The sequence below is a fragment of the Paroedura picta genome, chromosome 5, assembly GCF_049243985.1.
Source record: "Paroedura picta isolate Pp20150507F chromosome 5, Ppicta_v3.0, whole genome shotgun sequence".
Taxonomy (NCBI): Eukaryota; Metazoa; Chordata; class Lepidosauria; order Squamata; family Gekkonidae; genus Paroedura; species Paroedura picta.
In genome coordinates this window covers 48397516-48420606 of record NC_135373.1, presented here as the reverse complement: position 1 = coordinate 48420606, position 23091 = coordinate 48397516, and the positions used below count along the sequence as shown (strand labels likewise).

The 23091-nt window shown below is 43.9% G+C and overlaps 1 protein-coding gene across 1 annotated transcript in view; it reads right to left on the bottom strand.

The window, feature by feature from the left end:
• YTHDF2 (YTH N6-methyladenosine RNA binding protein F2) overlaps window positions 1-23091 on the bottom strand; it is a 35148-nt gene that overhangs the window by 4908 nt on the left and 7149 nt on the right. Inside the window, exon 4 of the mRNA XM_077337786.1 lies at window positions 18578-20164. Coding sequence (XP_077193901.1) covers window positions 18578-20164 — 1587 coding nt within the window. The remainder of the gene's footprint in view (window positions 1-18577; window positions 20165-23091) is intronic.

Here is a 23091-nt window from a genome sequence, read left to right as displayed (position 1 = left end):
CAGTCAAACCAGCTGAATCAACCCTGGTGATCAATAGGATGACCAATATTGCAGCTAAATCACCCTCACACATCACCACCCCAAGCCTGGATACAGAGAGTAGTAGTTAATAAATCAAATAAATAAAACCAATTGACACACGTCAGAGAAATCAAATGTTAATCACTAATCTTAACATTTTTATTCCCTTGTTTTTGTGAATGACAATTGAACCCCAAACCAGTTGATTTTGTTATTCTAGCTGTCCAATCTTCAGTAGCAGCTGCATATTTGTCATGATGCTGCTTGCTAATTTACTCTCTCCTTATATCTGTACTCTATGATTCTTGTTCCATTGTCTGAGGAAGTGTGCATGCACACATAAGCTCACATCTTGAATAAAACTTTGTTGGTCTTAAAGGTGCCTTTGAACTCAAATTTTGTTCTGCTACTTCAGACCAACACAGCTACCCACCTCAATCTACCTTAATGGAATAAGTAGTAATAATGTATTGGCATAATGGGAATATAGCAATAAACGTTGCTAAATATTAAGATTTAGACGACACGGAGATAGGGGGAACTATGTAGAGAATTTGATGAAGGAAAGAGGCTAATCTTATCAATATATCTTATATTGCATTATACAATGTATAATGGTTGCAGAATTGTTGCCCAATCTTTCTTTTTTGTCTATTTCTTTGTTGAAAAAATATTTTTTAAAAAACAATTGGCAACAAAAGTAGAATAGCTTTTTTGCTTTTGAATCCACCAGCACTTTTGAAAAGTCCCAGTGAGCTTCCAACTGCTTTTACTTAATGGATTCATATTTTTGATAAATATCTGCTTCCAATTAGTAGCACAGATGTGTCTGAAGAGAGAAAACTGGTTATTCACTTCTTGGGAATAAAAGGACAATTAAAAAAAAAAGCATTTCCTCTAGCTGATGGTATATATGAGACTGCTCTTACTGCACCAAAGGATTTTGTTTTGTGCTCAGAGTTAATGTGGTAACTAATCATAAATACTATCAGCATGAACAGAAGCTGGGGGAATCAACTTAACAATATATTGCTGTTTAGAGGGACTTAATTGGCCCCTGTGAGTTTGCAGCACTGGCCAATTAGATGATTAGAGACTGAAAAGACAAATATGCCTCATATAAGTGAATGGCTGCTTTTAGAACCAGGATTCTCTATGCAGAAAACTATAACAATAGCAATTCAAAATGAGGCAGCTTTGAATGAAATGAAGATAAGGAGGGATATACACGGACTGGAAAATTCTGGTTTGGAATATTCCTCAACCAACCCCCCACCCCCAAACTCAGACAACGACCACCCAAACCTCCCAAAACGAATCAGTTTGGTTCATTTTGCTTCTCCCTGCTTCTAAGTAGCGGAAGCAAAACAGCACAATGAAATGGCTTGTAGTCACAGCAGAGAAGTGCACTATCAGCCCCAAATGGCAGCAAACCATTTCAGCTATTGATTTTTCTCCCCCCAGCCAGAAAAGGTTTGTGAAAGGTTAGGGAGAGCCGCTGCCCCCCCCCCCCCCGAACCTTGGATTGGGAGGCATGAACTGGGGTATTTTCATGTAAAAATTTTGTTCATGCCTAATAAGAAGTTTGGGCACTGGAGACGAGTACAAAATGTGGACTTTTTGCAGAGAGCTCCAATACAAACTCAAGATGCTACAAAAGAACTTAAGGAATATACTGAAAAGTTATGAAGACAGCAAAGTAGAGCATCAACAAAAATGTGTTTTCATTGTGGTTCTATACAGCATCCTAAACGGTATCTTAAGTATCCTGCAAAAGTAGCACAAGGCAAGACTGGACATTCTACTAAGGTTTGCCATAGCAAACAGAATAATCACAGTGTGTGTAATTCAAGCGCCAGATGTAAAGATTTTGAGTGTGGATGGGAGTAGATATGTTTCTGTAGCAAAACAAATTGTGAACTGCTAAGAGGTTTGCTACCCCCTTTTGGGAAGGGTTAGGATATTGTTGATGTCAGATACTGGTTCAGCAGTTGCTACTTTATTTGAAATATCTTAAGAATGTGACATTGGAACCAAAACTGCAGTAGGTATAAAGAATCAAATACTTTCAAGAGGTTTTTTTACCTGCTGAACTGAGTTTTGGTGCATTCTATGTAGCAACAGAATTTTATATTGCACCTAACAGTATTTCTATGCTCGGCAGGGATTTGTTTGCAGAGTTAAAACTGATAGTGGTGGATGGAAGTATTGTGGTTAGATGTAGAATCATTACAGATGGTAGTTTCAGTTGGGAGTGGAGATAATTCTATACAGGAAGTTGGTTGTGCAAATGGATTTATCCATAAAGTAAAAGTGAGGTCTAATATAGTCCCTTAGCAACAGAAGTTACAACAGTTGCCATCTGCAGTAAGAGATGCTGGATCAGAGGAGCTTAAGATATTGGTGCAGGAGTTTATTATCAAAGAGATTGATTCACCAAGCCAGTTTTTACCCAGAACTGTAGCCAGGAAGAAAGATAGAATACGTCTCTGTGCAGATTTGAGAGAACCAAATAAAGTTATCATGATTGATAGCCATCCATTGCCAAACACAGAAGTGTTTTCTGAACTGGCAGGGTCAAAAATGTTTTCCACTCTTGATTTACAGAGTGCTTATCATCAAGTTGTATAGCATGAAGCGAACAGAGAACTTACAGCATGATGGATTGTTTTGTGGCCCATATGGGCTGGCTTCAGCTCCTGCTGCTTTTCGAATGATATCTGGTACTTAAGAGTCAGAAGGGAGTTCAGTAGTATTTAGATGCCATTTTTGTATTTGAAAAGAACCCTGAAGAACATGAGATAAATTTACAGCCTGTATTGAGGTGTGCTAGTGCAGCTAAGTTGAAGCTTAGCAATAAAAAAAACAAATTTAGGAAGAAAATAAATTTAGGAAAACAAATTTAGGAAGTTTACTTTTGGGGACATGCGGTTTCTCCAGCTGGGTTAAAACCTAATCTAGATTATGCTGAGAGAATTTTACAGGCACCACCTCTGATAGGGGGTGGGTGGGTGGGCAGCAGCCCAGGTACAAAGCCATGTGCATCGCGGGACTCAAGCCAAGGCTGCCAGGAGATCCAATGATGGGGGTTCGTACCCAGACATCATTAGCAAATAGCGGCACCCCCATGGAGCTCCAGCCATCCCAAGACAAAGATCGACGGATCATCTGATGGAAGAGTGGGACACAAGGCCAAGCGTGCGGAAAGGACCCAGGCCACCCAACAACCAGTATAACTGGAAGTCACTGGTACTGCCCAACCACAATTCATTTATTGTTTATCTGAAGACTTCCAGGTTGAAGACTGCCAGGTGATCCATGGAGGAAGGGAGGTCCAACTGCTGAGTTATATGCTCAACAGCAGGACTAGGAAAATATCACTGAAGAACATCCCCCCCCCCACCGCTGGACAAAATGAGCTGTCTCATGCAGGAGTAAAATGCAGCCACAGCAGCTCCCAATTAACCAGTGAGACCACCAATCAAGCAAAGGGGTTCTGTTGACTGCTGCAGACGAGGTTGTTTCACTATACCAAAGTTATAATTGTTCACAGGCTGGAAAAATGCCCTGGATGTGTCAGTTCCAGCGCCTGGGCCTTATGACACCCCTTATTACAGATGGTTACATATGGAATGCTTACCATTTGGTACCCAAGTTTTCTAGTGGGAGTGAAATTGGCTCGGAGCCAGATTACTCTTTTATTTCTTTTCTTTGAGTTACCAGTAACCCAAAAGGAAGTTGGGCAAGAACATGATGGGGTGAATTCAGGCCTTTAGTTGGCATCTTTAGAAACATCACCATCACTTCAAGAAGCAAGAAGGAAACAACCATCTATTTGGATGAAGGACTATTTTATAGATTAAGAAAGGGGATAATATGGTGCAGGTGTCTGTTGCTTTAAGAGAACTGTTATGGGAAGAGGTGTATATAAGTGTGATGCAGGAAGTAGGAGTGATTGTAGCTATAGGAATGTGTTTTAACTGCTGACTGGTTGAGACTTCAATAAATTTTTGGGAAGAGAAAGGGGAAAAGTTCACAATCTGCTCCTGCCAGTGAAGCTCTTCTGATGGATTACTGCATCCAACTCAAATAGATAAGCAATTAAAATAGTAAACTCTTCAAATAGCACATTATCATCCCCATTTGATAACCATGAAATAGGTTGTGTATAACAGTGGTCCCCAACCTTTCTGTGGTCGGGGACCGCCTCCGGGGGTGAGGGAGAGCCAACGGCCCGGGTGCCGCGCCCACGCAGTTGCCGCACATGCGCGTTTTCGCCAGCAGGGGCCCTAATGTGCATGCGCGTTTTCGCCAGCAGGGGCGCAGACACGCATGTGCAGCAGCTCAGCACATGTGCATTTGCGTCGCTGGCATGCCAGCAGCCGTGCCTGCCGGCGGCCCGGTACCGGGCCACAGAACGGGGGTTGACAACCCCCAGTGTACAACAACTATGTACAATCCAATACTGTAGATTGTCCTACATTAAAATTGTTATAGTACACACTGAGTAAAACATCTTAAAAAGCATTTTATTCATTCCATTCCAAAGGAGAAAATATTTCACATTTTCTTTCCCAGGGCTCCTCTGAATTTCTAATTTTTTTCACTGTAAAAATTAGTTTCCAGGCAGTGGGGGGATGGTTTTCTGAGTTTTTCACCTTGAGGCATTCACATCACTATCACTAATAATAATAATCTTCGTTCTTCCCACCCTTCCTTATATGTTAAAACAATCAATTCTTAAAAACAAGTCTAAATATTAAGTATTAAAAACATGTATAATACTACAAATAAACTTGGTGAAAGTTTGTTGCAATAAACAAAATACAAACTAAATACATCCTCTTGCCTCATTCTATCAAAAATCACCTTGACTGTCAACAAACTCTTCCAGTTCTTCGTTTGGGAACACTGAGCGTGCTCAGATACACTATTCTAAAATGGGCAAAGCTATATGTGAAACCCCTTTGGGAGTCAAACGGGACCCCTTTGGGAGTCAAACGACCCTTTCATAGGGGTCACGGCAGGGCAAGCAACTTTGCGCGGGGGGGGTCCCCATCAACATATGTTCTGTGCAGGCACACACTGGGACTGTGCATGACCAGGCCAGTTATAAATATAAATCTCTGGGGGGGTTTTCCCCATCTACACCACCACATGCTCTAGGGGAGCAGCACCCCTTTCATTTAGTTCTTGCTTGTCTGCCACAAAACATTTTCATGCTAAAACAGCAAAGAGAGCTCACATCAGGGCTGGATAGAGGGAATGTGTGCCTGCACAGAAGAAATGCCAATACACAACAGTTATAGCCAAGTACAATTTTGTTTTCATCTTTCTTCTTCTGTGCACTCTCACACTGGGACTCCTGCAAGCAACTCATCAAAAAACGATGGTCTCACTGGTACAATGCCCAAAGAACAGCTCTTCCGACCTCCGTATTTTTTCTTGTCTGCAGGTCTAAAGCATGGTGCCTCACAAATGTGTCCGCTAAAGCAATGGTCCCCAAAGCAATGGTCCCCAGCCAACGGGCTGCGGCTCCCTCTCCCCGCCCCCCCTCGCAGTGAGAAACTTCCCAGGCTGCAAGCAAATCGGCCTCCAAAGCAGCCGATTAGCTTGCGGCCCAGCAAGCTTCTTTCTGCGGGAGGGGGGAACAGGGAAGTGCGACCGCCAGTCCAAACATGCATGTGCGGCAGGTCCGTGCACGCGCGTTTGCACCCGGTGGGGCCGCCAGTCCAAACATGCATGCGCGGCAGGTCCATGCATGCGTGTTTGCACCCGGTGGGGCTGCAAACGCACATGCGCAAAACTGCCACACATGCATGTTTGCAGCACCACTGGGCGCCCGGATCGCCCTTCCCCCCACCGGTCCACAACCTGGAAAAGGTTGCGGACCACTGCTCCAAAACAGGGGTAGTCAACCTGTGGTCCTCCAGACTACAATTCCCATGAGCCTCTGCCAGTATTTGTCTGCCAACTGTATGCTGCAATGTAAAGCAGCAGAGGAACTCTGCACTCTGATAGAATGAGCAGATATTTCAAGAGGACAATGCAAACCAGCACTCTTATAACACAACTTCATTGTGTTCAATTTATTATTCCTCCCCTCCCCCCCTCTTTTGGGGAAAGAGGTGGTTGGAAATTGATTTAACTACTTTATTAATTTTAAATTTTTAAATATAGCCACCCTGAGCCTCTGGGGAAGGGTGAGATATAAATTGGGGAGGGGGGGAGAGAGAATTGTGCCCAAAACCCATTTTTACAGAGACTGAACAGAAGCAGAATCACACTTTCAAGAGCCAAAGCAGCAAATAAACTGACCTAAATGGTTTATTTCTCTATGTAAAAAATAACATCAAGTCAAGCAAATGTAGTATTTTCTTGGACCGGGGACAAGGGACAGAGAAAGATAACTGGGAGCAGAATCCCCGGGGTTATATGAAACTTGGCAACAACTTTTGTTAAAAATTGCAAACTGAAGTGTAACACAACCTATTCCTTATAGATCTTAAGGAAAGAGGGGTCCACCACTCACACAACCAACTCACTGGCCCTGTGTGCTAAGATGATAGCTGCTAAAAAGGTCATCTTCATGGACAATAACACTAGTGAACATGATGCTAATAGTTCAAAGGATTTTAACATTGACTGAGAATGCACTAGAGAGAATGACTACTGGGGAACTACCTTGGGTTGCTGTGGATATAAATAAAGTAGTCTTATTAGGAATCAATGAGAGATCCTATGAACCCTCCCCTAAGTCATGATAGTTTAGGTCTAGAAAGTTAGGAACCAAAAAGTTGAGCTGCGAGAATAATTTTAAAATGCAAATATTTATTACAATGAAATGCACAAGTTAAAACCATCAATAATTCACAATTGTTTACTGTATATCATTTCACAACTACACATGGAACTGAGACCAAGTGCGTTTTGACCCAAAGGGTCTTCCTCGGTGGCCAAGTTATTTTAAAATGCACTTTTACATAAAATTTTGGGATGGGACTGGCTGGTAAAGAAAGTCCGTATGTTGCTGCTCCAACTAATCTTCTATGTAATATAAAAGTGTCTGGTTTGGAGCCCACAGTTTAAAATAGAATTCCAAAGACCACCAACCCTCTGCATTTGCCTGACTCTCATGCAACGGTGCCTTCTTAACATTCGGGTTCTTAATTGTTTTTTGGTTTTGTATTGTTAGGTCTGACTAGCAGCCATACCTGCCTACGGAGAAAGCTAATCCTGACATGCTTTGATAATTCAGGATCTCAGAAAATGGGAGAATTAAGAGAGACCCTTAGAAATAGCCCATGAGAAAAAACGCTTGCACTTATTAGAAATACCATGAGGATTCCTTCCCAAACTGGATCAGTGCCTCCCATATCATTGCACAGAAAGCTAGACTAGGGGATGGACTCTCCAAGTTTCAGGTGTAATGAGAGTAAATCATAGAGTCCTGAAGTTGAAAAGAGCCATATAGTCCAGTCCCCTGCTCAATGAAGGATGAACCTAAAGCATCCATAATAAATATGTGTCCAGATGCTGCTTAAAGACCACCAGTGAGGGGGACTCACTATGTCCTTAAGCAGCCTATTCCACTGCTGAACTATTTGTTTGTGAAAAATTTGTTCTTGATATATTGCCAGTATCTTTCTATACCTAGTTTAAAGCCATTACTGCGGGTCTTATCCTTGCTAACAGGTACCATTCCCTGCCCTCCTCCAAATGACAACCTTTCAAATACTTAAAGAGAACAATCAGGTCCCCTCTCAACCTTCTTTTCTCCAGGCTGAACATTCCCAAGTACCCCAAGATGGTAGGTACACCTACCAAGAAGTGTACCTCCCAACCAGTATGCATGCTTCTCATGTTTGTGACCCAGATGTAGAATACCAACTGGCCTCTCTCTAAGAACCAGATCTGAAAAGGCCAGAAACATGTTACTAGTATACAACTGGGGATGCTCAAATCTTGCCAAGCACCTGCTGATCAAAACTGAATTGCGAGAACATGTAAATAAAGACTTCTACCCAACCAATTTGAAATACATTTCCTACAGCGGTGGTCCCCAACCTTTTTATCACTGGGGACTGGTCAACGCTTGATAATTTTAATGAGGGGGAGGGTAGTCTTTTGCCGAGGGACGTCACCACCGCCACCGCTGCTCTGTTTGCTTTCCCGCCAGCACTCCTGACTTCCCGCCGCCCACTGGAGGGTGCTGCCAGCAGCAGCTGCACAGTACCACACCGAGGGGGAGTCCCAGCCATGGCGGCCACCAGAGAGCACCAAAGGTGAGCCGGCAGCAGAGTGGCAGGGCAGCCCCCGAGGCAGCAGCCGGGGAGGAGGACGAGGAGGAGCCACGGCCCGGTACCAACTGATCCACGGACCGGTACAAGTCGATCTGTGATATACCTCAAAGGTAGAAGATGGACTGCAGATACCAATCCTTTAGGGACCATTTGCAATAAGAAAAAGGGAGCCAGCTGATCATGTCTGCTCTTGTACTGAAAGACCCCATTATATGAATGGCCTCTAGGGACATATGATGGGAAACCACTATATTCCAGGTATGATGACCTGAGCATAAAGCCAGAGAGCCAGTATCCTCTTATTAGTTCACATGAAACATTGCAACCTGTCTGGATCAACACCCTTTTGCCCCATAAAAAAATCTATGAAAAAGATGAGGGCCTAAAATATAGTACACAGCTCAAGAATAGTAATGTGCCTGTAACAGAGACCACCTACCCTGAACAAATTAACCTTCACAATGTGCTCTGCCCCCCATCCCTGTATAGAAGCATCAGTGGTCACAGTAATCTTGAAGGTCTCGGAATCCAAACAGAATTCCTGAAAAAAGGTTAAGAATCTTCATCCACTGATACTACCTCAACACACATCTAGGAATGGAGAAGCATGCCACTGTGAATGGCTACTAGGATTATACCTGGCTAGGATCACCAAACTGGTTTGCTGAGTGACACCAGTGATAGACAGTGCAAGACCAGCAATTTCTGAATTAAGTATGGGGGGGGTTGCCAATAGCTCAGCAAAAATCAGTCCACCTGCAGTTTTATCAGTGGCACCTCTGTATGTAGGCAGAAAGACCCTTGCTTCTATGGAATTCAGAAACGCACCGATAAACTGGGCAACCTGTGTTGGCTTCAACCTAGACTTCTCCCAGTTCATGGCTTCAGGTGCTGGGAAGTGCAGCGTGTCAGTTCCACTTGAGACATGAGCTCATCCCTGAACAAATGTGTAATGAGCCAGTTTTTCAAAATATGGAAAAAATAGAGCAGCCCCTAGCTCTCAAGAGGGTTATCATCATCATTATGCACTTACAGAAAACTTAACTGTAGGAACTTATTTAACCTGCAATGGTCAAGGATGGGCCTGGCACCATCATCTTTTTTTATCCACCTAGAATGGAAATCAGTGTGGACTCCCCAGCGGAAGTTTCAACTGCTCCCTTACACAGTAACTCTGTTAAATTGTTGCTGTAACTTGGGGAAAGGATTATAAGCAGCACGTGAAGCAGGCTTACAATGACATATGCTCTTAAATTCCAAATGATTCCCTTTTTCCACAATTGAGAGAACCCATGAGTCCAAACAAATTGCATGCCACTCTTGCAAGAAGGGAGAGCAGATTATTCCTAAAATTCGAGGGACACAATGTGGACAAAGCTGGTAGCCAGAATAACTGCTTCTGAGGTAGTTGCTGAAGAACCCTGGATGAGGGTGGTTGAGTTGATCCCCTTCTCCTTATGATTAATTATGGTTAGTATTGCTTTGGAGGAGGACAGTGCTGGTACTATGGAAAGGTGCCTTGGTAAGAAATGGCTGTTGATGAGGGTAAACAAATTGCCAATAAGATGTAGGGCAATTATGTTTGATTGATGTTTTATGGATATTATGCTGTGGACTGCCCTGAGCCCCTTTGTGGAGAGGGGGAGTATACAAATTTAATAATAGTAAAATAATAACTCCCAAGGGCTTTACAGTTTGTTGATTTTTCTTCATCTGTGACAGAGACTTTCCATTGTCTTTGAAAAAGGGACTGGTCCTCAAAAGGCAAGCCTTCCACCTGACAATGTGTCCAAAGGAAGGGCGGCTGTCCTCAGTCATGAATGATGATGAAGCACTCCACCAGATGCCACATACTTGGTGGAAGAGTCTACTGCATGGCAGCCAGCATTAATCTCTTGCTTCGAGAGGTGTATGACCTCCATCTGGATCACCTTCGCAAGACTCTTGTCCTCCAGCAGCATATTTAAGTATGGTGACAGTTTCTCCCAAAGAAACAGTTGATATCCTCCCGTTATTGTCTGATAACTGGCAATATGTTGACTGAGGGCTGCTGAGGAATACAACTTCCCTCCTAGAGAATCTAGTTGTCTCCTTTCCTTGTCTGAGGGAACAGAATGAGACACTTGGAGTAGTCTAGGGTTGGATTTTCTCAATGATCAGGAAAGATGGTAGGGAATGAGCAAGTAAGAAGTCAAACTCATCCTGTTTTACCTTATACAGGTTCTCAGTCTTCCTCTATGCCACAGGTACTGAAGAGAGATTCTGCCACACTGAGCTGGTAATGTCAGTGAATCCTTCCAAGATAGAAAAAGGCACTATACCTGGTGAGTCAGAATATAAAAAGTTCAGACTTTTGACCTTTAGTCTATTGTCCATGGAGGTCATGTTGATCCTGAGCAACTGAACCATCCTAAGAATCTGCCAAGCATATAACTGGAGATCTTCTTTGAGTGAGATTGGCACTGGGTCTCACGTGGTGATGGTTCCAAGAGCACCTCAGAACTATGACTAGAATCAATACCAACCCCCTCTTCACCCTCAGATTTGACAGTTGACGTAAGCCTGGCAATGTAAGGTCAGGCTGTGTCGAGTTTCAGACTTAACAGTGCATAATAGCTGGCTCAATTCTGTGCCCATGAACTCCACACCACTCAGATACATAAACCAGTGATATATAGTAGATATGTGAGGGCACAGATGGGAATAGCTGGAGCGATGACAGAACTGGTGCATCTGATTGCAGAGCTGAACAGGGCTCTTCACAGTCTGCTAGGGCCAATCCATCACCAGTTTGGAAAACAACTTATTCAGGGAATGGGAGGGCAAAGATGGAGGGCATGGCAGGACTAAGATGACCTCCTGTTGTTCAGGGGTCAGAATCGATGGGGAAAGCAGTTGAGATTGATGGTCTTTAGAGACAGGCTTTGACCTTTCCTTATGCTTGCTTTTACTTTTAGATTTCTTGCTGATGGTTCTGAGGAGCTCCTGGGAGCCATGCTCTGATTTGGTGATTGGGTGCACTGTCTAAGGAGCTGTGATGTTGGAACAGATGGAACTGAGAGATCCAATGCCATTCTCAAATAGAGACTGAAACTGCTTGATAACTTAATAATTTGGCAGATGAAAGTGCATTTTCCCAAAGGCAGTCTTTGGTCTCAATGCCCTAGTACTCTATGCCACAGGGGTGAACTACATTTTACAAGCAATCATGTTATGACTTTCTCCAAGTCACATTAGGCACAGCTCATTCTTGTATGTATGTGTCATTTGTGCCACATTTGGCACATTTCTCAAAGAATACTTTTACAACATAGTTGCTCCCCACTCAGCTGAAGTAAACCCAGCAGGGGACTGAGAACAAAGACAAGGGAAGGCATCGGAGATTAGAGCAGCTGCTTCATGCAGTTGATTAACTTATGATCTTCCCTCCCCCTGCCTTTTTTTTTTTAACACCATTCATAAGGCATCAAGGAAAAGACATGGTCCCATTCTGGTCCCAGAATGAAAGTCAAAAACACTAAATACGAGCAAATAAGAGATGGGCTAAGATACTCATATCCACTGTGGTAAGAAAGGAACTGAGGGAAGAGGTCGCTGTTCCTCCAGAACATGTGACAGTTTAGACAGGAAAGCCATTTCACTCAGTGTGAAGGAGGAGATAGAAGAGCCTGGAATTTCTATCCACAGCTGGCCTGCAGTCCTAATGTGAGGATGCACAGAAGATGAATGAACAAAAAATTCACAGATTTTCTTCTATGCTTGCTTAAGGTTAAAAGTAGAATTCAAGACTATTAAGCTTCAAGTCTATTAAGCTTTATTTATGGAAGACAGTGGATTCCTTGTTCCAAAAGCAAAAGGACCAGCAATTCCCAATGCTCTGTGCTCTTTCAACCTGTTGATTTTGAAGCATTCAAATGGCTACTGAGGTTCTCCATCAAGCCCACCCAGGGTTACTGGTACTGATTCTGAACGGCTCCTTTTACAGGAACATTTTCATATTCTCTGAAGGACCAAAGATGATATCAGCACAACCCATACAAAAAATGTATTTATCTCAAATTTTTCCCACAATGGTGACCATGACAACAGTTCTCAATTGCAGTGTCAGTGTCACTGAAATTGCTCAAAACTGGTTCCAAGGATTAGCCACCTTTACTGAGATGTATTTTACTAAAAGAAATTCTGCAATTAACATTCCATGTTTCTAGAAGCCAAACCAGTATCACAGTTTTACTGTCCTCAATACTTAAAAATAATTTGCTCAATAGTAGATGTGATTTCCCCCTTCAAGGATCGCTGCCTTGTTGTGGCAAGGGGGCTTGTGTAGCTCAGTGAAGCTATGAGCTATGCCGTGCAGGGCCACCCAAGACGGACAGGTCATAGCTGAGAGCTCTGACAAAAGGTGATCCACTGGAGAAGGCAATGGCAAACCACTCCAGTATCTTTGCCATGAAAACTCTATGGACAGTTCTAATAGGCATAACGATATGACGCCGGAAGATGAGCCCCTCAGGTCGGAAGGTGTCCAATATGCTACTGGGGATGAGCAGACGGCTAGTACGAGTAGCGCCAGAATGAATGAAGCGGCTGGGCCAAAGCCGAAAGGACGCTCAGTTGTGGAAGTAACTGGTGGCGAAAAGACAGTCCGATGCTGTAAAGATTTTTATTCCATAGGAACCTGGAACGTCAAATCCATGAATCAAGGCAAGCTGGACGTGGTTAAACAAGAAATGAGAAGACTGAACATCGACATTTTAGGAATCAGTGAACTAAAATGGACAGGAATGGGTGAATTTAATTCAGATGACCATCAGGTATACTACTGTGGACAAGAATCTCGCAGAAGAAATGGAGTAGCCTTCATAATCAATAAGAGAGTAGGAAAAGCAGTCTTGGGATACAATCCCCAAAATGACAGAATGATCTCAGTTCGAATCCAAGGCAAACCATTCAACATCACAGTGATCCAGGTCTATGCCCCAACCACTGCTGCTGAAGAGGATGAAGTTGATCAGTTCTATGAAGCCCTACAACACCTTATAGAAGCAACGCCAAAAAATGATGTGCTTATCATCATGGGGGATTGGAATGCTAAAGTAGGAAGCCAAAAGATAACTGGGATAACAGGCAAGTTTGGCCTTGGAGTACAAAATGAAGCAGGGCACAGGCTGGTAGAATTTTGTCAAGAGAATACAATGGTCATAGCAAACACTCTTTTCCAACAACCCAAGAGACGACTCTACACATGGACATCACCAGACGGTCAACACAGAAATCAGATTGACTATGTACTCTGCAGCCAAAGATGGAAAAGTTCTATACAGGCAATAAAAACAAGACCAGGAGCTGATTGTGGTTCAGATCATGAGCTTCTTGTTGCAAAATTTAGGCTTAAATTGAAGAAAGTAGGGAAAAGCACTAGGCCACTCAGGTACGAACTAAATCATATCCCCGACGAATATACAGTAGAGGTGACAAATAGATTTAAGGAATTAGATCTGATAGACAGAGTGCCTGAAGAACTATGGACGGAGGTTCGCGACACTGTACAAGAGGTAGCAACTAAAACCATCCCAAAGAAAAAGAAATGCAAGAAATCAAAATGGCTGTCTGAGGAAGCTTTACAAATAGCTAAGGAGAGAAGGGAAGTGAAAGGCAAGGGAGAAAGAGAAAGATACACCCAATTGAATGCAGAATTCCAGAGAAAAGCTAGAAGAGATAAGAATGCCTTCTTAAATGAACAGTGCAAACAAATAGAAGAAAACAATAGAATGGGGAGGACCAGAGATCTTTTCAAGAAAATTGGAGATATGAAGAGAACGTTTCATGCAAAGATGGGTATGATAAGGGACCAAAATGGTAGGGACCTCACAGAAGCAGAAGAGATTAAGCAAAGGTGGCAAAATTATACAGAAGAACTATACAAGAGCGAGCTTAACATCCCTGATGACCACAGTGGGGTAGTTACTGACCTGGAGCCAGACATCCTGGAATGTGAAGTCAAATGGGCCTTAGGAAGTCTGAGCAACAATAAAGCTAGTGGTGGTGACAGCATTCCAGTTGAACTATTCAAAATCTTAAAGGATGATGCAGTAAAAGTGCTACACTCAATATGCCAGCAAATTTGGAAAACTCAGCAATGGCCACAGGATTGGAAAAGGTCAGTTTACATTCCAATCCCAAAGAAGGGCAATGCCAAAGAATGTTCAAACTACCGCACCATTGCACTCATTTCTCATGCTAGCAAAGTTATGCTCAAAATCCTACAAGCTAGGCTCCAGCAATATGTGGACCGAGAACTTCCAGAAGTACAGGCAGGATTTCGAAGAGGTAGAGGAACTAGAGATCAAATTGCCAACATACGCTGGATCATGGAAAAAGCTAGGGAGTTCCAGAAGAACATCTACTTCTGCTTCATTGACTATGCTAAAGCCTTTGATTGTGTGGAGCACAACAAATTGTGGCAAGTTCTTAAAGAGATGGGAATACCAGAGCATCTTATTTGTCTCTTGAGAAATTTATATGCAGGTCAAGAAGCAACAGTGAGAACTGAACATGGAATCACGGATTGGTTCAAAATTGAGAAAGGAGTTCGGCAAGGCTGTATACTGTCGCCTTGCCTATTTAACTTGTATGCGGAGCACATCATGAGAAAGGCGGGATTAGAGGAGTCACAAATTGGGATCAAGATTGCAGGGAGAAATATCAACAACCTCAGATATGCAGATGATACCACTCTAATGGCAGAAAGTGAAGAGGAGCTAAAGAGCCTGTTGATGCGGGTGAAGGAGGAGAGTGCAAAAGTTGGCTTGAAACTCAACATCAAGAAAACAAAGATCATGGCAGCCGGCCCTCTCAATTCCTGGCAAATAGATGGGGAAGAAATGGAGATAGTGACAGATTTTATTTTCCTCGGCTCCAAGATCACTGCAGATGGGGACTGCAGCAAAGAAATTAAAAGACGCTTGCTCCTAGGGAGGAAAGCTATGGCAAATCTAGACAGCATCCTAAAAAGCAGAGACATCACCCTACCAACAAAAGTGCGTTTAGTCAAAGCTATGGTATTCCCAGTTGCAATGTATGGCTGCGAAAGTTGGACCATAAGGAAGGCCGAGCGTCAAAGAATTGAGGCTTTTGAACTCTGGTGCTGGAGAAGACTCTTGCGAGTCCCTTGGACTGCAAGGCGAACAAACCGGTCAGTCCTAGAGGAGATCAGCCCTGACTGCTCTTTAGAAGGCCAGATCCTGAAGATGAAACTCAAATACTTTGGCCACCTCATGAGAAGGAAGGACTCCCTGGAGAAGAGCCTAATGCTGGGAGCGATCGAGGGCAAAAGAAGAAGGGGACGACAGAGAATGAGGTGGCTGGATGGAGTCACTGAAGCAGTAGGTGCAAACTTAAAAGGACTCCAGGGAATGGTAGAGGACAGGAAGGCCTGGAGGATCATTGTCCATGGGGTCGCGATGGGTCGGACACGACTTCGCACATAACAACAACAACAGATGTGATTTAGTGGTTAACAGTATCTGGGAGGCATTAATTTTAATCCCCATTCATGCCATGGGAGCTTACTGGATGACCTTGGGCCAGTCATACTTTCTCAACCTATCCTATCTTACAGGACTGTGATTAGGGTAAGAAATGAATTAAATAAATAAAATAATAAATTTTGAAATATAGTCTGATGCTTGCTCTGTTTTCATTTCAGTACATTATCCATGTGTGTTTATATAGAGGATGCAGAATATACAGAATGCAAATATTTAAGCAAATTCTTAAAGCTCATGAACAGCATGTGCTGTGCTTATGATGTCTACAGTGATAAGGCAACACAATATTAGTCTATCAATGAAGCACCTAAAGCATTAGACACTGCAGAAGATGACAGTAACCGAGATGCAGCCATCTTAATGTAAAGCTTAACTGCTACTTAATTCAACTTCCAATGTAAAGTTTTATTGACAAAGCAAACAAGGAAACTATTCTTGAAAAGTTAGTGTCAAGCATGCAAAAGCTATTCTCAACAGCCCATCATACTCATCAGCACAGAATTCTACTTAAACTGCTACTTAAAAATGAGAAACAGGTATACGCCATGGCAAAGCATAGCTTTAAAAGATTGTAGTTTCTCACCAAAGCAGCCTACATCCCACACTTACCTATGATTATTACTCAATAAGAAGTCCCATTTGTCTTCAGTGGGATTTATTACCAAGATATAAGCAGAGAGAATTAACTTGCCGTCCAATAGAACAGTGGTCCCCAACCTTTCTGAGGCTGGGGACCGGCAGGGCATCGAGCCGCGGCTGTGCGGACCATGCCCGCGCATCAGGCCGCGCATGCGCGATGCGCGGCCCGGCCCTGATTCCCTCTCCCCGCCCTCCTGCAGTAAGAAGCTTCCCGGGCCGCAAGCTTGCGGCCTGGGAAGTTTTTTACTGCCGGGGGGGGGGGGCGGGGAGAGGGAGCCGCGGCCCAGCACCGGGCCGCGGGCCGCAGGTTGGGAACCACTGCAATAGAGGGACAGACAGGGGCTCCTGATATCATGTCAATTCAAATTCGGTTAAAACTTGTTCACTTCCGTTCAAGAAAAGTACTCCAATCATTAACCTGTTCTACTCCGTTTTGGTGTTTTAAATGTGATGTTGCAGCTATGTCTAAAGGCACATTTCCAAACTTCAACCCCCTTGTTGCTGGGTAGTGCTGAGGTTGGTTGGTTTCAGCAACAGCACACTTGTAGACCCCTCTCCTCCTCCCAGCCCGCCCCCCCCCAGACAAAAGTTTACATAACAGAGCAGCAGCCTGGAAATCTTGGATTTAGGAATGCCATCCTAATCTCTTAAAGAGTTTTCAAAGAGAAGTCTGACACATCCAAAGACCTTCAAAAGTACAAGCTTTCACAATACCACTATTTGAGGCAGTACCTCTGGACAAGTTGCAGTAGTAACAAACAAATGGAACAACTGTAGCCTCCCTAGCGGCCACGCTGAAAAATGGAAGTTTAAAGAATCTACCACAATCACTTCTTCCGGTAATTATGGTGACAAAAGTCTTCATCATAGGTCCCCCACCACATGAGACAGACAAAGGAACATTAAGATTTACAGATGCCTGGACAATATTAAAAATTGTTATTTTATCATGCCCGCAGATACATTTGTCCAGTAGCCAATGACACATACAAATGGGTTCTTTCTAAACATGAACACCGATTAAGTGTTAAAGGAAATCAGCTCCCCCTCCCCAGTATTTAGAAGGGATCAAACAGTCTCAGCCACCTACTCAAGGCTACATCAGATTCTCAAGAGCTTCATCCAAAACTTATGTGCTTCAGGATCACTCTAAAACAAAGCAAGTCACTTCTCTCTAATGCACCTTTGCATGGCAATCTGTAGCAAGTTTTGAGTCAAATGTTAAAATGACAGTACATACTTTAAAAATACCCAGCTAAGACTCAACAGTATTCTTCTGCTTATATTTATCCATTTGACAGCCCACTGTTCCAACTTAAAAAGGAAAAACCCACTCCCAGGGGCTCTTAAAAAAAAATTTCCTCCAGGCATAGCATTAAATGCCCCCAGCCATCAACAACCCACTGACTTCTAGATCAACTGGCATGTCTATTCCAGCCTTCCTTTTTGCCAAATCATCCCATCATAACAACACCAGCACCTATTTTATACATTACTTTGTAGAAGACTTTTTTCAGGTAACCCTAAAACTTATATTCACAAAAATATGGCATAGGACTGTTCCAAGATAGTCAGTTTCCAGGGTCTCAGAAGCAGCCCTACACAAAGGGAATAAGGCAGTAATATGAAGAATCATAGAGTTGGAGGGACGTCATGGGTCATCTAGCCCAACCCCCTGCACTATGCAGGACACTCACAACCCTATTGCCTATCTACTGTAACCTGCCACCCCTTTGCCTTCACAGAATCAGCCTCTGAAGGAACAGAGGAAGCTTTTATAGAGGGAACAGTATTGTTTCACTATTTAGTCGATATATTATCTTGATCTTTCTCCTACTGTATTACTTTCTACTTTTTAAATTCCATTTTTTCCCTGTATGGTTTGACAAATCATGCCTGAAACTTTTCTGCACTCTTCCCAATTTCTAGTGATCCTAATCCTACTGCATGTCATGCTGCTGAGAAGGAAGACTGGAAGAAATGTTCATTCTACGCCACCATTTATTACTCCCCACTGCTTTTTGGCACTCTCCCATACCAAACCCAACACTTAAAGCAAATTACCTTTTTCACATTTTCCTCCTCCTCCTGGCGTTTCTCATAGTGTGAGAAGTCATCAAAAATTGAAGTGGTGTGCTTGTAGGTAGCAATGATTTTCAGCACCTGCTTAGCCTTTTCCAGAGGCACCTCCTGAGTGTCCCTGGAGTTGGTCACTGGTTTATTCTCATTGTTCTCTAGGCGAATGTGTCGCAGTTGGCTGTTGGGAACGTCCTTCACAAAAATCCACCTGATGTCAAAACGTCCCTTCCATTTGTCCTGGGACCATACGCCTGCACATGTGTTGTAGTCCACAGCAGACTTCATTTCTGCCACTCCACAGAAGTGCCCGCTGCCATTGACACTGAACAGTAAGTAAACAGGACCTTTCCCATTCATGGAGCGGTAAGCAGCATCCAGTCTTTTATTTCCGTGCTCTGTGCTGCACCAGATGTTATATTTAATGGAACGGTGGATATCGTCCTCAGAATAACTCTTGATGATGAAAACCCGACCATGTTTTGGGTTCCAGTCAAAATCCTTCGGATTGTAGTTGTTGATGGATCGCAGTTTCTCTAGGACTGGGTGTGGCTCTGAAGGAACAGCACCAGAAGTGGTCTGAGACTGTCCAACGGCACTACCATCCACTCCATTTTGACCAAACCCATTGCCACGGTTACGAGGTGCAACCCAGCGGGCAGGCTGAGCTGCCTGTTGCTGCACAGGCAGCTGAGTTGGTTGGGGTGGTGGAGGAGGCAACGGTTGTGGCTGTTGTCCTGCTGAAGGCTGCACAACAGGTGGGCTGTTGCTCATTGCCTGACCCATTGGTTGGGGGGATATTTGGGACGGTGGCTGACCAATATTCTGAACTAAGGCCTGGGACGGAGATTTTGCCACTGGTCCTTTATTATCCCAAGTTCCAATATCCATGTTATGTTTTATTGGGGGAGGTGGAAGACTTGAACTTGCAATGCCATTCTTGGTCTTCAGCTTGGGCTGCTGTTTAGCAGGCTTGCTGGCAATATCAGCCCAGGATGCTGGTTTGGGAGGAGCAATGGTTGCTGGGGGCAAACTGTTAGAAGCCACAATGTTGCTGGCAATAGAGCCACTGCCAACAGCAGACCCAACAACTTTGGGGGCACTGTTTGCCACATCAGTACTGCCTAGCTTCAATGCTGCCATCCCCTGGTCTATGGTGTTCATTCCAGGAGCCTTATTCAGGGTTTCATTGGCAAAAGCAGACTGTCCATCAATCATGGCTCCACCCAATGAGCTTGGTGCATAAGCATAGTTGCTACCATATCCAGAGCTTTGAGTGGACTGCCCCTGAGAACTATTATTGCCCCAAGCCGAAAAGTCAATCCCACTTGGGAAAAAGTTAAAGCCATGCTGCCCAAGAAACGGAGTGCTACCAAGGGCCCCTGGCTGTCCAAACATGGCATCTGGAAGGAAGTGGGGCTCCCCGTTGCTTAGCTGTCCGTAGGATGTTAAGTAGGGCACAGGTGGATCACCTCCAGTTGACCAAGCAGCTTCACCCAAAGAGTAGGAGAATCCAATGGATGGACTGTAATAACTTGGCAGGTAGGAATCAGACATTGCTGTGTATGCATTATTCTGAAATATAAAAAAAATACTGAATAATTAGAAGGGCATCACAAAAGGAAAAAAGGCAGGGGGGGAAATCACATGTCCCACTTCAAACATTTTTGCTGAAATTTTAGCTGCTACAAAGTCTAGAATTTTCTACATTCTCAACACAAACACATAACAAAGTATCATCTGCATGAAAATGTTCACACATAAAAAACAGCAGTTTGCACAAAGCTTGGCAAGACCAATCTTAAACAGTTCTAGCTAATAAAGCACACTTACACAATCTTGACTAGGATCACATTTAGCTTAAGCATTACTGTCTATAAAGACTTGACAATTTCTGGAATAAGTCATTCTACAAAAGTGTTTGCGCTGGTTTCTGGACAGGTTTTTCTCTTCACATCTAAGCTCTTTCGCAGTGTCATACTATTCTGTTTTGTTGATAGAACCCATAAAAAAATACAAAGATGCATTTGTTTTTTACAAACACAAATTCATTCTATCCTCCAACACTTGGAACTTCTGCACACATGGTCTCCAAAGCAGCGGTCCGCAAGCTTGCGCCCGGAGTCCAGGGAGAGGGCGGCCCGGGGGCCCGCGTACGCGTGGCAGCCCCAGCGCAAGCGCGCACTGCGGCGCACGTGCGTTTGCGCCTGGCAGGGGCGCGCGCGGCAGTCTGTGCACGCGCATTTGCGCCACCGCCATGCTAGCGGCCGCGGCTCCCCCTTCTGGCCCCTCCGGGCCGCAAGCAAATCGGCCGCTAAAGCGGCCGATTAGCTTGCAGCTCGGCAAGCTTCTCTTCCCTCCCCCCCCCCCAGAAGCGAGAAGCTTGCCGGGCTGCGAGCTAATCGGCCGCTTTGGCTTTTGCTCACGGCCTGGCGAGCTTCTTGTTTCGGGGGGGAGGGAAGGAGCTGCGGCCCGGCGCCAAGGCCTTCACGGCCCGCCACTGGGCTGCGGCCCGCGGGCTGGGGACCACTGCTCCAAAGCACCACCTAACCAGTCTGTGTCGGAAGCACTGAGATGCTATCAGTGTCCATCGATTTTTCAGGTGCTGGACTAATAGTAATTCCTAGGGATGGGTGTGAAACTTTAAAAAGGCAAGTCAATTAGGGGTAGACCACACAATGAACTCAAAACCCAACTGAGCCCAGGCCCTACACGAAACATGGGAGGCAGGAATCACTCTAGAAAGAACTTCCCTACCACCTTTCTCCTGGCCACAGCTCACAGGAAAGGATTGCTGTGGCCATGAGGAGGGGCAGAGATTACCCAGGAAGAACCTTCATTTAATCCCTTTATTCTAACCAATGGATTAAATGGCTGGCAGCTGTGTGGCTGACTCTGTGCTGCTTGGTTTTTAGGCTTAAATGTCTAGCCCCGAGCAGCCAAAGTCTGGTTAATGTTTGGGGAATACACCTTTTCCCTGAACATTGATTTGGAGTTCAGCCTGAATATTAGCTTGGGAGCTAGTACATGCTCAACCCTAATAATCACTTCAGGATTTAGTTGCTGTTCTTCTTAACTGCTACAAAGGCCTTCATTCAAGTCACAGTAGAATCTTGAAGACCGCAGTGTACAGGATCACAATTTGCTGCTGTTACTGAAAACAAAATTCTGTGCTCCTTAAAACATGTGGGCATTAGTTCTGATAGTAAGAGTCAAAAATGATTCAAATATGTGAAAATGTGGCTGACTCATACAGGGCACTTGGGTGACAAAGGATGAGACTTTTATAACACACAGCCTGACCACTGTTGCTAGATGAGAAATCTTTAATAGTGTTCTCCCACTGCAGCCTGAATTGATCTTTCCTCTATGATACCACATTATTTCCAATTTATTATTTTACATATATCACAAAAAGCAATATTGTAAGTGAATTACATGTTTTTAAATGTCAGTACAAACATCTCTATCAGCATTGCATTCTTTTAAATTGCTCTGTTGCTTTCTGCTTCACCAAATCAGTTGCTCTAATGTCTTTTTTTGCATTCTCAGTATCAAAAATTGGAGGACTCCAAAGAAAAATCTTAGATACTATCTTCATCCCACTAACGTCAGTGGGTACAATTCACTGAAGTGAATGAGAACCGCTCTCTTGGGAAGACTCGTATGAATTTTAAACAAGGCCTGAAGAGATCATGTTCAAGGGGCATAATCCTTTTGTCAAGTGTCTATAGTCCCACCCGTAGGAAACTTCAAAAGTTTGGAGTGGCGTTATGAAAATTCAGTTGATCTCTGAAAATGTATTGAGGGCTAGAGTGGCACGGGGCAAGCATACTGGAAGACGGCTGGAGAGACTCAAGTTCAAATCACCGCTCAGTCATGAATTGTGCTTAGTGAACTTAGGCTAATGTCTTTTTAACCTAATTCACAAGGCTGTTTTAAGGATAAATAGGAGGATGGGTGAACACTACATGCCGTCATGAATTCCTTGAAGGCAGAGAAATTCCAGGTTTTTTATCTAAACCCTCTCCAAGGAGCCTGAAACAATATTTAGCCTACCCTGTGAATGCAACTAAGAAGTGACCTTTCTGAATCTCTTGACCAAACTTCAAAGCCAGTACTGACTTACTCTGTGTTATTTGATAATACACACATACATTCATTCCACAATTCACAAATAAGAAAAAGAAGAAAAGTTGGTTCTTATATGCCGCTTTTCCCTACCCAAAGGAGGCTCAAAGCAGCTTGCCTTCCCATTCTTCTCCCCACAACAGACACCCTGTGGGGTGGGTGAGGCCTAGAGAGTCCTGATATCACTGCTCAGTCAGAACAGTATTATCAGTGCCGTGGCGAGCCCAAGGTCACCCAGCTGGTTGCATGTGGGGAGCGCAGAATCGAACCTGGCATGCCAGGAGTCCACACTCCTAACCACTACACCAAACTGGTTCTCACGTCATCTCACGTTTTCCTCAATGGGGACTCAAGGCATCAAACAAATCCAT